This window comes from Tauraco erythrolophus, chromosome 27, assembly GCF_009769465.1.
Source record: "Tauraco erythrolophus isolate bTauEry1 chromosome 27, bTauEry1.pri, whole genome shotgun sequence".
Lineage (NCBI taxonomy): Eukaryota > Metazoa > Chordata > Aves > Musophagiformes > Musophagidae > Tauraco > Tauraco erythrolophus.
In genome coordinates, this window is record NC_141491.1 from 4451883 (window position 1) to 4464770 (window position 12888).

The 12888-nt window shown below is 53.5% G+C and overlaps 2 protein-coding genes across 4 annotated transcripts in view; one reads left to right on the forward strand and one right to left on the reverse strand.

Annotated features, from left to right (window-relative positions):
* Window positions 1-3043: 3043 nt before the first annotated feature.
* On the reverse strand, window positions 3044-6180 carry TAF11 (TATA-box binding protein associated factor 11). Its single transcript, XM_086627453.1, has 5 exons — window positions 5986-6180; window positions 5765-5904; window positions 4968-5055; window positions 4373-4469; window positions 3044-3293 (listed from the first exon to the last, which is right to left on the reverse strand). Exons 1-5 carry the CDS (start codon window positions 6178-6180, stop codon window positions 3163-3165), a joined length of 651 nt encoding a protein of 216 aa, XP_086483579.1. The 3' UTR covers window positions 3044-3162.
* A 1300-nt stretch (window positions 6181-7480) lies between these two features.
* ANKS1A (ankyrin repeat and sterile alpha motif domain containing 1A) overlaps window positions 7481-12888 on the forward strand; it is a 102964-nt gene continuing 97556 nt past the window's right edge. For all 3 annotated transcript variants that reach the window (XM_086627411.1, XM_086627412.1, XM_086627413.1), the window contains exon 1: window positions 7481-7695. In XM_086627411.1, the coding sequence (XP_086483537.1) occupies window positions 7481-7695 (215 nt within the window). The remainder of the gene's footprint in view (window positions 7696-12888) is intronic.

The following is a 12888-nucleotide window of genomic DNA, read 5'->3' on the forward strand; positions in this document are numbered from 1 at the left end:
AAACACTAATTTTAAAAATTAAAAATGTCATTTATGAGCTGCAAGAATCAAATTCACTGCTGAAGGCCAACTGGTACGTGGTGTGTTTGCTGCAGTAGTTCAGGCCATGCATGGAGGACGTGCTGCAGAAGGCAGCAGCCGTGAGTGGCAGTGAAGGGAGAAGCTGTTCCAGAGGAGAATTTCTCTGTCCTAATACAGCAGGGTGCGACTTTCAGCCGCCTCGGTGTTCCGGTGAGCGCCCGTTCCCTCCCGTTACACACAGCATCTTTACTGCGTGCAGTTTGTTGGATTTTTATCTTATTTCCAGCTTGGATTTGGATTTTTCCAGATGTGTTTTGTGCTTGGGTGTATGTACCGTTTCTGATGCACAGGCCTGTTAGTGCACCTAAACCAGATTGCCACGTGCTCAGTGCTAGGGACAGTGACATATGAAACGTGACTCTCCTTTAGCAATTGGAGGAAAACTTCACTTGTCTGTAACGGTTGGGTAACCCTTGCTGTGTTTTTTAGTTGAATACACTCCCCAAAACGTTAAGCTAATGGATTTTTCTATTTTTTCCTATGTAAGCATTACTCCACTGAAATTAGTTTAGCTAAAGTAATGCAAGATTTTAATCCTGCTCACTATGCAAGGATCAGCCTCCGATTTACAAGCCATGATGAGTCGAGGCCTGGAAAAGCAAGCAAATAACTTGGGGGTTAAGTTTGTTTTTCCTACTGTGCTCTTATGTACGTGTCCCTTTGCCCAACTCAGGAGCTGTTGGACACTCCTGAGATGATTTTAGTTCTTCTTTAGCTCTAGGGGAAGCAGGGACAGACTTACAGCGCTGGGCTGGATGTGGAGGCACTGCTGCCTGTGGTTTGCGGAGAGCCAAGAGTGAATTCCTTGTGGTTGCTAGCTTTCACTTCGGAAAAAGAGGGTATGTAAGAGAGGGATGGGGATTAAAACAACTGTCACTCTTAAACAGGATTAAGATGATGATCTTGACTCCGTTAGACTGGACGTAGCTTTGAGTAACATTTGTTGGAATTAGTCCTTGTGTGCTAGGTTAGAGCAGACAGCCTCGGGGCAGGCTGTACTGCTGCAGTCCAGTTATTTCTGCCAAGATCTGCCTGACCAGTGCCTACAACCGGACATGACAGCAGCAGCCAGAGCCTGACTTTCCTTCTAGAACCTCTGGAAGCAGGCAGCCACTAATGGATTAGGAGGAGGAGCACTTGCCGTTGGCAGAAGCACAGGAGCTGAGCTGCAGGAGGCTTCACACTCGCCACCCACTCAGCCTGGGCATAGCCCTGATGTTTTGGATGCTGTGACTTCTGCCAGTTGCTTTCCCTCCTCCAGGGGAGAGGATCACCCCTCATTCCTGCCAGACAACCTGGCTGTTCTCTCTGGATCACATTCTGTGCTCAGCGCAGCCTTTGACGGGACAGGTTTGTGGTGCTGGCTGTGATGGACAGCGTGCTAGAGCAGCTGCCAGGCCTGTTCCCAAGAGGAAAATGCACTTTAACTTTCTAAGCGCCAGCGGGCATTTCCTTCACCAGTGCTGCCTCGCGTGTAGAGGAGTTCAGAAGGAAGAGCAGGGCTTCCGAAACGCAAACGCTCTCCTGTGGTAAATGCTCGTGTTGTGAGCAGCTCTCGCAGCAGGAGAGCAAGGAGAAAAAGCATCTGTGGGTCGAGACTTGCTGTGAGCACCGTTGGGAGCTGCACGGAGCCCACGGGCGCAGGAGCTGAACTGTGTCTGCCAAACCTTGGTGCTTCTGAGCTTGCTCCCTCTTCCCGTGTGAAGCAAGAAATAGAGGAACGCTTGCCTTGGTGGAATGCAATGGTGTTCTTACTTTTTATTCACTGATTGCTTGAAAACGGGAGGTTTGTTTCTTCTCTTTGGAAATTTTCATGACTTTTTGTTGGAGTAGGTGTCCAGCTTCGTCCCTAACCAGCTTGCGCGGTGCGCAGGGTGCAGAGGGTTTGCTCCGACGTGGTGCCTGCTTGGCGTGTCACACCGCTCTGTCCCACACGTGCAGACTGAACAGAGCTGGGGCCAAGTTGTTTACAGCAAATTTCTGGCTCCAGCAGCTCAAGTCAGTTGGTTTTGTTTAAGAATTAAAGCACTACCACTGTTCTAAATACCAGTAAAAAGTACTGTAAAACCAACTCCACGTCCTTTCTACAGGGCAAACGTGTGGGAGCACAACTCCTGTGTCTCCACTGGTGATGAGTAGCAAAGTTTACGTTGCAGAGCCGTTTATTTCGGGAGTCTTTCTATGTTATGATGAGCGCCAACTTAACCCTTTGTGTAACTACAACACAATTATGTCGGAAGAGCACGTGGCCTCAGCATCCTTTACGTTTAGTTCGAAGCAGCGTGCTCGCAGGGGATTGTTCTATGTGCAGGTGGGTAATGTGCAAGTTTGAACTTGAATTTGAGTTTTAGGCAGTATTGGAACTTTGTTGCAGTATATTTCCACTCATGCATTTATTGGTTCTATGAACCATGAAAAGAAATTAAACTTGTTAACCTCCTTAAAGGCTCATGGTGTTTTTTCCCCCCCCCCCTCCTTCTTCCTAATTGTACTGTTTTCTAGGCAGCTCCATAAAACTGGCTTTGGGAAGAACAGCTGAGTGATGACTTTGGAAGCAGCTTTCAGCGTGCCTTCCCTTGCTTGTGCTCATGGAGCAACACCTGCCTGAGGCAAGGTGACGCTTCAGGAACATGTCGGGGTTGGTTGAGACAGATCGTCACATTGTGTTCTCCCTACTTGGAATCACACAAACACCATTACACAATTACTACTCCCAGCAAAACTAAGAATACAGTAACAAGTTTAATGTACAAAAAAAACCCCAAAACTTCTGTACAGAGACACCATTACATCTGTACCAGCAGAAAGGAGGATCCTGGTGGGCAAACACACTGAAGACGTTGAATATTCCTGTCCCTGCTCTGTGAAAGCAGGGAAGCCCGAGGCTCCAGGTCAGGGATTTGGCTCTGCACAGTGCTCAGCACAAGCCAGATGTGCGCAGCGGTGGCAGGAAGCCTCCCTGAAGTCCGCACACAGCGCTCCGGAAGGAGCCTCAGTCTTGTGGCTCTGCTGAAACTGCAGTGAGGTTCCCAGCAGGAAGCTTGTTTTAACTTCATCTTCTCTGGCTGCTCTTGGGCCACCTCAGTGGAAGATGATCTTTTTGTATTTGGAGTTGGGGATCTGTCCACGGGACTTGAGCCTCCTGACCGCCTCTCGCATGTGTTTGGGCTGCAGAGGGGGCAGCTCCCCCCACTTCTCGCACACATCCAGCGCTAAACAACAAAAACCAAAGAGTTCACGTGGGCAGGAGCGCTAAGCTCAGCCAGTCTTCTACTGTTTGAGCTTTAAAGGCAACAGGTAACTTTTTTTTTTAGGGTTTACCATTCACATTTTGCTAATACACAAGAATGAAGCTGCTTTGTGTGCTTCTCTTTGTCTGACAGAAAAGTCACAACTAGGGGTGTCAATATCAGAGCCGAATAAACTGCTTTTTTCAGCCTCTCCAGCTACTATGGACAACACTGGCTTGAGTTGTGCAAGAACTTATGACCTTAAACCTTCTGTTCTAAAGCCACCCCTAAGCTGGGTGGTGTGTTTTGGGGTGGTGGTGTCCAGCAGTGACAGGAAGGTACAACCTACAGTGGACTTACGGGCCAGTTTCTTCTCTGTCACTTACAGCATCATTCACACCTGCTACCAAGGACATAAAACAATTAATGACAGCAGCAAAACTGCTTTTCCAAATGGCCTCAGGCAAGACAGCAGCACCAGCACTGCATCACCGGGTGATGGTGATCCCGGAACCTCCAGGCCACATTTTGTCTGACAAGTCTATAGGAACTGGTTGGCATCAAAACCAGTATCGCCTCCTCCTCCTCCAGCCCAAGCAGCGCAGGGACACAGCAGGGTCAGCGTCCCACCTGGTGTCCCAAAGATCTCAGCTCATCCCATAAAAGAAGAATCTTCAGGGTTAAGAGGCTTAAATAACCCTCTGGGCTGAGTTTGTCCGAGGCAGCGCTAAGAGCCTGCTCACAGAGCAAGAACTCTGCCATGATCCGCCTTGGAGAGGATAAAATGGAGGTCAGTGGTCATCAGCCTCTGCTGACTCACCGGCAGACGGGGATGGGATTAGAGGGGACCAGGGGCAAGGCCAGGCTTCACCCCCTCTTGTCTGAGCTCCTAAGGTAATGCTCCGACTGCTGCTGGGAGGTCAGGGCCCTGCAGGTCAGTGTGGGAAGCAGGACTGGGAACCACAAAACATCCAGTCTCGTTTCACATTCTGCAATGCTTTAAACAGTGAGTTCACTCCATATTCTGAAGTTTTCCCTCAACAATAACATTGGCCACTCACCTTCCTCCACCACCTCCCCAACGAAGACCTTGGAAATGCCAGACATGGCGATAACCACGTTCTGGGAGACAGAGGTGCCGGTGATGGACTGGATCAGCTGGACAAGAGGGACACAGAGTCAGCTGGGAGGGTGCACACAGCAACAGTGAGACAGTTCAACTCATGTTTAGCAGTTTGAGCTGTCGATTACCAACCGAGGACGGGTGAAATGTGCCAAACAGCAGTAGCTGAGCTTTACAATTAGTTCCTACAGCTTTGGACACGCATTGGCTGTCAATATTTTGGCCTGCTCTCATCCAGCTGCGGACCCTGACCAGCAGTTACTTTTTCCTGTTACCTCACTGCCTCCAGGCCACCATTATTTAGGATGAGCTCCCATTTAAACTGCATAAGCTGTGTGAGGGCACTGAACTGGACCATAATGGGACAGGCTGTTCTAAGGACAATTCTCGGCCACCAGGGCCAGGATGCAGTTGGAGAGGGGAGCATACCATAGAGCCAGCTTGTGTCGTGCAAGGCCTTGCCACAACCACAGCCAGGCTTAGCAAGGCTCAGCTCAAACTTCTTCTAGAGCAAAGCACTGCTGAAGTCATACCCGTTTAATAGCAGCTTTGGGGAAAGCAGAGCGGCGGTACATCTCGTAACGGTTCAACTGTTCTTCAGAAAAGGACGAGACCAGTATTCTAGAGCAGAGAAAATGGATTGTTCGCAGCAGAAATAAAAGTCTGAAGCTCTTCAGGCTGCTGTGACAGTCCTGTGAAGCCCTTCTACCATCCTAATCCTCCTGCAGTATAAGGACAGGCTGAGAGAGTTGGGGCTGTTCAGCCTGGAGAAGAGAAGGCTCCGGGGTGATCTTATTGCAGCCTTCCAGTGCCTAAAGGGGCTACAAGAAAGCTGGAGAAGGACTTTTTACAAGGGCATGTAGTGATAGGACAAGGGGCAATGGATTTAAACTGAAAGAGGAGAGATTTAGATTGGATTTAAAGAAATTGTTCCCTCTGAGGGCAGTGAGGCACTGGCACAGGTTGCCCAGCAAAGCTGTGGCTGCCCTATCCCTGGAAGTGCTCAAGGCCAGGTTGGATGAGGCTTTGGGCAACCTGGTGTAGTGGAGGGTGTCCCTGCCCACGGCAGGGGGGTTGGCACTGGATGATCTTTGAGGTCCCTTTCAACCCAAACCATTCCACGATTCTGTGATGAAACAGAGCCGGGAAGGGAGAGGCGGTGCCCCAGCGGCGCTGGGTTTGTAACGCAAAGGGCTGGGCTGGCTCGCAGGGGGAGGGATCTGGGCCGCAGCTACGGACATCGCTAATCACAGGCTCATAAACTGATTAAACGATTATTACGCAGCTTCCAGCGGCAAAGCCCACGCCGCGCCCTCCCCCCGCCACTCACTGCATCTTCTGGATCTCGTCCTCGTCCACTTTCTGCTTCTTCTCCTTCCTCTCCCGCAGCTCCAGCTTCCCCCTCTTGGCGGCGGCCGGCTGCAGGCTGGGGTCCTCCCCGTCCGCCGCCTCCCCGTCCGCGCTCCTCACCTGGGCGAGAGCGCAGCGCTCAGCGCGGCGGCCGCGCAGCCTGGCCGGGCCCCGCGCCCCGCTCCCCCGGCCCGCCCTCACCTCCCCGTACGGCGCCTCCGCCTTCGGCTCGCCGCCCCCGCCGGCCTCTCCCGCCTCGCCCTCGCCCGCCGCCTCCGCGGACGCCGGCTCCTCCGCCGCCGCCGCTCCATCCCCCGCGGGGGACGAGGCCGCGGGCGGCGGATCCCGGGCGGTGCCGCTGAGCTCCTCCGCTCCCGCTTCGCCGGGATCCGCCATCGGCTGCCGCGGCGGCGTCGCTCTCTGATGACGCAGCGCTACGGCCGCCGCCAGGGGCCGCGCCTTTCCGGCGGCGGGGCGGGGCCTGTCGCCATGGCAACGGGGCTGCGGGGGGGCGGGGGGCCGGGCAGTGGGGTGGGGAGGGCTGGGGGGCACTGGGGGCACTGGGGTGGGGAGAGCCCATTCTGGTAGGGACACCTTCCACTACCCCAGGTTGCCCAAAGCCCCATATTCTTCCTTATATCCAATATAAATCTCCCCTCTTCCAGTTTAAACCTATTGCCCCATGTCCTGTCACTACACACCTTGGAAAAAGTCCTTTTCCATCTTTCCTGTAACCCCTTTAGGTACTGGAAGGTGCTGGAAGGTCTCCCCGGAGCCTTCTCTTCTCCAGGCTGAACAGCCCCAACTCTCAGCCTGTCTCCAGAGCAGAGGTGCTTCAGCCCTCGGATCATCTCCGTGGCCTCCTCTGGCCCCGCTCCAGCAGCTCTATGTCCTTCTGATGTTGGGGACCCCAGAGCTGAATGCAGCACTGCAGGGAGGTCTCATGAGAGCAGAGCAGAGGGGCAGAATCCCCCCCTGGACCTGCTGCCCACGCTGCTTTGGATACAGCCAGGACACGGTTGGCTTTCTGGGCTGCCAGCGCACGGTGCCGGCTCACGGTGAGCCGTTATAACGTCATGTTGAGCCGTTATAATGTCATACAGTGGAAAACTGCTTCTAACTGTTTCCCTCCCCAGCATAGACTGATCCTCGGCGTGCAATGCAAAACACAGCGCCTCCCCGAAGGCATCCCTGTGGGAAAACAGCTGCAAAACCACCCGTGAATATTCATCCCGTTGATAAATCTGCGGAGGGAAAACCTCGGCAAAGACATTCCTCCTTTACACGCTCCCTCCTGCATAAACAGCTCTGCTTTACATACCCCTGAGCTGACACTTGTGTGCGCGTTTTACCACCCGCCCCTCGAGCGGATTGGGAATCTGGAGGGCGGGATTTGCCCCAAAACCGGCTCCTTTCACCCCGCAGCGCGTTCTGGGATCATAATTTTTGTATTATTTGCGCGCTCAACAGAAGAAAAACAACCAAAACGAGCCCAAAAGGGAGGTGGAGTAATGGGTTCATTGAAGAAACAAGGCGGGAGGGCGGGGCCGGCGGGGAGGTGGGCGGGGCCTAAGGCCCCGCCCACCTCCCCGCCGGCCCCGCCCTCCCCTCGCAGGCCCCGCCCCGGAAAGGCCGCTCGGGGGGGCGTGGCTTGGCGGGAGGCGGCGGCGGCGGGCGGCGGCGGCCGGTTCGGGCCATGGGGAAGGAGCAGGAGCTGCTGGAGGCCGCCCGCACCGGCAACCTGCCCGCCGTGGAGAAGCTGCTGTCGGGGAAACGCCTCAGCTCTGGTTTCGGTGGCTCCGGCGGCGGCGGGGAAAGAGGAGGCGGAGGAGGCGGCGGCTCCGGGGGGGGAAGCGGCGGAGGAGGCGGCGGGAGCGGCGGTGTGGGGCACCCGCTGTCCAGTCTCCTCAGGTGAGCGCGGTCTGAGGGGTGGGAGGAGGGGATTTAGGCATGGCGGGGTGGGAATGGGGTGCCGCAGGGCCGCGGAGCTGCGAGAGGGATGGGGGTGCTGGGGGTCGTGGAGTAGGGGGCGGTGTGTGTGGGTGGGGGGGCCTGTAGGGCCGTGCAGCAGGAGGAGGGGTCTGTGAGTCTCGCGGGGCTGTAGGCGAGGTAGGAGGTGGGGGGTTCTGGGGTGTTACGGGGCAGTGGGGAGTGTGGGGCTGTGTTGGCTGGGGCTGGAGGGGGCGAGAGGGGATGGGGATCTGGGGGGTGTGTGGAACTTGAAGGCGTGAGCTGGGGGGTGTGGGGGAATGAGGGGTTGTAGGGCGGGGGGGGCTGTAGGGGTTTGGATGTGCTTCGGAGGTGGAGTGTGGGTGAGAGGGCTGTGGGGTAAGGGGGTGTTGGGTGTGGGCTGGAGCGGTGTGGGCCGGAGCTCTGGGGGACACGGATGTGGGCTGCGAGCATGGAGGGACTGAGGAGGCCAGTCCCCTGGGAGTCCGGGCCAGCGCGGGCCACGGGACGAGGCACACTGAATGGGAATTCGGGGGCCAAGGAGATGGGTTGAGGCGTTACAGTGGGCTGGGATGGATGTGGGGCACACAGCGGGTGTGAGGATGGAGCCCTGAGGGTTTGGTGCTGCCTGTGGGACCAGGGGTGCGGGGAGACTGTGCTGGAGGGGGCTGGTGGCGGAGCCCCTTGGCCTCACGTGTCCCAAGGCGAGGAGCAGCAGGGCCCGGAGGGCTGGGAGGGGAGAAGAGCCCGTCTGGAGCAGGTGCTTCCAGGGCTGGGTGCTGCTCGGTGGTGGCGTGTCCCCTGGGCACCGGGCTGCTGCAGGCTACGGGGTTGTGGATGCTGCTGGTTGCCATCGGTAGTTGCAGGCTGGTGTAACTGGGAAAATGTGATGTGTTTGGAGGAGGAGTCGGGTTCAGGGAGCTAGCAGAGGCTGCGGACTCTGAAGCCAGGACATGTGTGTTTTCCCACGGCAAGGGGAGCTGCTGGATGGATTTACTGGGGCCGACTTGCAGCCGGGTGTTCGGCAGGGCATCCTTTTGGCGCACGCTCGCCCTCGCTCCGTGATTTCCACGGTTTGCAGGAATGCTCCTCTGCGTGGTCCTCGAGTCGGCGGCGGCCAGTGGGGCTCGCCGTGCCGTGCTGGGGGCTGCACAAGCAGATGGAGGGCACAGTCGTTTGCCTCAGTGTTTGAACACCCCACTGTGTGGTTCAGGCTGGTTTGAAGCTCTTCAACCTTCGTGGGTTTTTTCTCCTCCCCTTTTTTTCGGCATCCACCAAGGAAGCCACTTGCTGCCGCGTTTCTTGAGTTGCGTCTTTTTGCCATTTCAGTTTCTCTGCTGGAAATGCTGATGTTCCTGTTCCCTCAGCAACTGGTTTATATTGGGGCAGGGGGAGGAGACTGGAGTCTAGCACTAAGCGACACGCTCACTGCGCGACCTGACTATTTAGAGGGATCTGACTTGCCCATTTGTGGCCAAATTTGATGCATTTTTCCTTTCACATAACCCTATCAGAAATCTGCTGTTGCACATTGAGCTGAATTTCAGAGACCTGCTGACACGGAGAGCTGCTTTCCAGGTGCCTGTGTTTGCTTCTCTGAAATGTAAACTTGATTCTCCTCTTTTAATATGTTAAACACTTTGAGCCCTTGTTTTGAGTGGGAAATTGTTCTGACCACTCCAGACTTGTCTGCATTAGGAGATGGATGTACTTGCAGGGTGTTTTAGATAAAGTGGAGAGGGTTGGTGAGTTAAACACACACCACGAGTGTTATCAGTCCCTTGTTCCAACAGCTCCACCATGCTTTCTGACGGTGCGTGGCGATGACGGCGACCTTTTCTCCCTGGTAAGATGACGGCTTGTGCCACCAGCTGATTTGTGGAGTGGGCAGGCTGCAATTTGCTGTCTGATCGGTTGGCGTGCCTGGTTTTCCACATGTAACCTGGTTTCGTGTGTAGACGTGTATCTGAAGGATGGTGAACGTCACAGTTGTCATTTGTAGCCTCTGTGTTCATTGACTGGACTGTCTTAAACGTCTGTCAGTTGACACTAATGATCCCTTTCTCCCACCAAACTCCCCAATCCCTGAACCTTTCTCTCCCTGCTGTGACCTACAGCTGGCCTTTTCGCATCTCAATCATAGTGGTTCTCGTTCCGGAAGCATGGTGGTGTTCCCAGCACATTGGGAGTCATTCCAGTGCATCGTTAACTTGCTGCAGCATCCCTGGATTTACAGGATGCTGCATGCACACCCCCATGGATGCTCGCCCTGAATGTGATCTGAAACCCGCGTGGATCGTGCCCTCTGTAAGTGCGTCCGTACGAGCAGCGGCCGCAGTCTTGCTGGATCTCAGCGTTATGAGCCCCGGGCCGTGACCGTGGGGATGATGTGCTCTCACCTGCAGTCACCTTACCTTTTGCAAACTGGCAGTGGGGTGGGAACCCGGTGAGGCCACAGTGCACACGGTTGCAGCACTGGGAAGCAGGGAGCAGCTGGGGACTGTTCAAGGGCTTGGGTGCTGTGGTGAATGGTGTGTGTTAGGTATTTAAAATGAACTTTTTAACGATTTGGAGGCTTTCTGATAGCTTCTGGTGCTCTGCCAGCTTGTTGCGCTTTTACTCTGGGTGAAATGACTCCAGGTGAGAAGGATTCTGCTTGTTTTATAGTGAGGAGGTTTTTATGAGAAACAGCTGCTGAACTTACCTGCAAGGAGCGTCTGACGAGCATTTTGAGGAGCAGCTGGGACAAGCTGGGCAGCGTTCAAAGCTGTTTTCTGTAGTGCAGGCTCAATCTGAGTGATTGCTCGGTGTCCTGGTGTGGCTGTGAGACGGCTCCAAGATGCGCAAGCTCTGCTGGGAGGTCTGGTGCAGGAGCAAACGTGCTCCTTTGAGTCCCCTTGGTACAGCAGCAAAACATTGGATTGTGGGGATGGAGTTTTCAAAAAAAGCAGCCAGTAAGTTTCAACGTGCCTTAGTGTGTCAGAGAAGAAATTTGGGCAGTTGTATTCTGCCTGTGTCACGCTGGCTCTGTCGTGGTCTCTCTTCACTCTGCAAAGTGTGAAATTAGCTCTTGCCCTTGGTGCCAGGCCTGATTGCCAACTTCTCTGCTCAACTTGAGGTGCGCGATTCCTCCGGAGCACCTTCGCCTGCCCTTTCCCTGCTTCCCCCGGGCAGGGAGGATGTTGCAATAAGTTCTCCACAGCAGGCATGGTATTTAATTATAGCTAACTTTGCCTTTCTGTGCTCCTTTTAAAATAACTTCAAGGGTTTGGAAACAGGGAATAGGAAATTTTGTCTACCTGACGCTTCATGGAAAGTCGAAGATTGGCAAATTAAAGGAACCTGATGCTGTGGGAGGAGGGTGGAAGGGTGGAGGTCAGAGAAAAGAGTCTGTGCAGTGTCTGCCCCACCAAGCCCTGCCTTCTCCAGAGTGCAACAGGTCAAGGGCAACTTTGGAATAACTTTGAAATGGAAGGGTTTTCTCTTAAATCTTATTCTTATATCCTGTTTTTTTTTTCTTAATGATGATTAGATGCATTTTCCAAATTAAAAATGGTAAATATGAACTGGACATGCGCCCAGTGAAAGTCACAGTGCCAATTAAGTGGAAACATTAATGGAAGAAGTAAGTCAATGGAGAAGGTGAAGGCGCTTCAGTTGGTGGCTAGTTGTCAAGGCTCTGAGTGCAGGAAAGCTGCTTAGACAATAGATGTCTTCAGTGCTGGTGGGTAAAGAAATCACAAAATAGATATCTGGAGCATGGATTTGGTGTTTTGTGAGTGTGATCAAGCTGTATCTGAGAGAACTTAGGTTACAGAGCTTTGCCATTGAGATTTGGAAGTATTTAGAGAAGGGCGTAAACGGCTTTTATCCGTGCTCAGAAGTGGGTCCTGGGGAAAGCTTCTGGCAAAAATGGCCTTGTTCCTTTTACAACAGCCAAATGCAATTCCTTAACCGGGTACCTGTGAAAAGCTTCCGGCACCCCCGCGACGGCTTTGGAAAGCTGCAGTCAGCCTGCGGGGCGAGAGGGTGGCCGGAGCTGATGGGTCTGCGTCAGCTGCAAAGGAAAGACGGGTTACTCTAATTTTAGGGATGTGTGGGAAACTACACCTCTGTCGACACAAGAACGTGGGAGTTGTTCTAGTTAGGCTGTGGTGGAGAAACCTGTCCGTGGTCAGTCCTGGACGTTTTGTGGTTTCCCTTCCTCAAGCAACTTTAGGCAGCCTTCCTCTTTCCGTGCAGTCGTTTTGATTCCTGGTGCTGCTGAAGCTGCTCACACAGTTGAAGATATCTTCTGGTAAAGGAGCTGCTCAGCTGTCCTCCACCCCACAGAGCTCGTTCCCAGAGCAGGGTCATAAACGCTCGGCTGGGCCGGCAGAACTCCCTTGTTCCTTCCTCCATCTGATTTCATGTCTCTTTGATGTCAGCACAGTATTTAGTTCCTTTTTTTTTTAATAAGTCTCACTGCTTGGACTACCTGTTCTCGAAAGACCATCTCCCCTTTCTGAGGTGCTGGCCCCAGCTTTTTTGTGCAGTCTGCAGCATTTCAGATGTCTCAAAAATCAAGCTTTGAATTAGGTACAAACCAGGCGTTTCCTGGAAGAAGCAAGCGTGTTTGTGGGCACGGTGTGGGAGGCTGCGTTCCCAGTATTACACCTGTTAAGGGTTTGTGTTGAGTTGGGGGACTGGTCTGAGCTGAGACACTATTTTTTTTTTTTTTTTTTGTGCCACTTTTTTTAAGAAAAAGAGCAAATGCTGGTCCGTAAAGTCATAGAGGATGCCCCCAGCAGTAAATGCTCTGGAACGCGTTGTTTTAATCACATAAACTGAACTGCCCACCTTGTTTATTATAATTTAAATGTGAACTTTGTCAAGGTCTGAGGCTTTCCTACATGCTGCTATCTATCGCTGAGCCTCTGAGCGTGAGACGTGCACAAACTCCAAAAGAAATCACCAATTCCTACAGGTAAGCAGGAAGCAAAGCGTGATAGACTGTGATAAGCCAAACGAGAAGGAAACGCAAAGACGGAATTAAAGATAAAGTCTCTCCCTGGGGGGTGAATGTGCCACTGTGTAATGCTGAAAATGTTGGGAAGGAAAATAAACCCCAGCGGAAAGCTGATGTGAAGAAGGGAACGCAGCTGGCAGGTTGAG

Excerpts from the sequence above, each read along its gene's own strand:
- TAF11 (XM_086627453.1), bottom strand. The coding sequence starts at position 6,180 with ATGGCGGATCCCGGCGAAGCGGGAGCGGAGGAGCTCAGCGGCACCGCC. Across the intron at positions 5,905-5,985 it reads CGGAGGCGCCGTACGGGGAG|GTGAGGAGCGCGGACGGGGA; the intron begins GTGAGGGCGGGC and ends GCTCTCGCCCAG. Across the intron at positions 3,294-4,372 it reads TGGGGAGGTGGTGGAGGAAG|CGCTGGATGTGTGCGAGAAG; the intron begins GTGAGTGGCCAA and ends TTTGTTGTTTAG.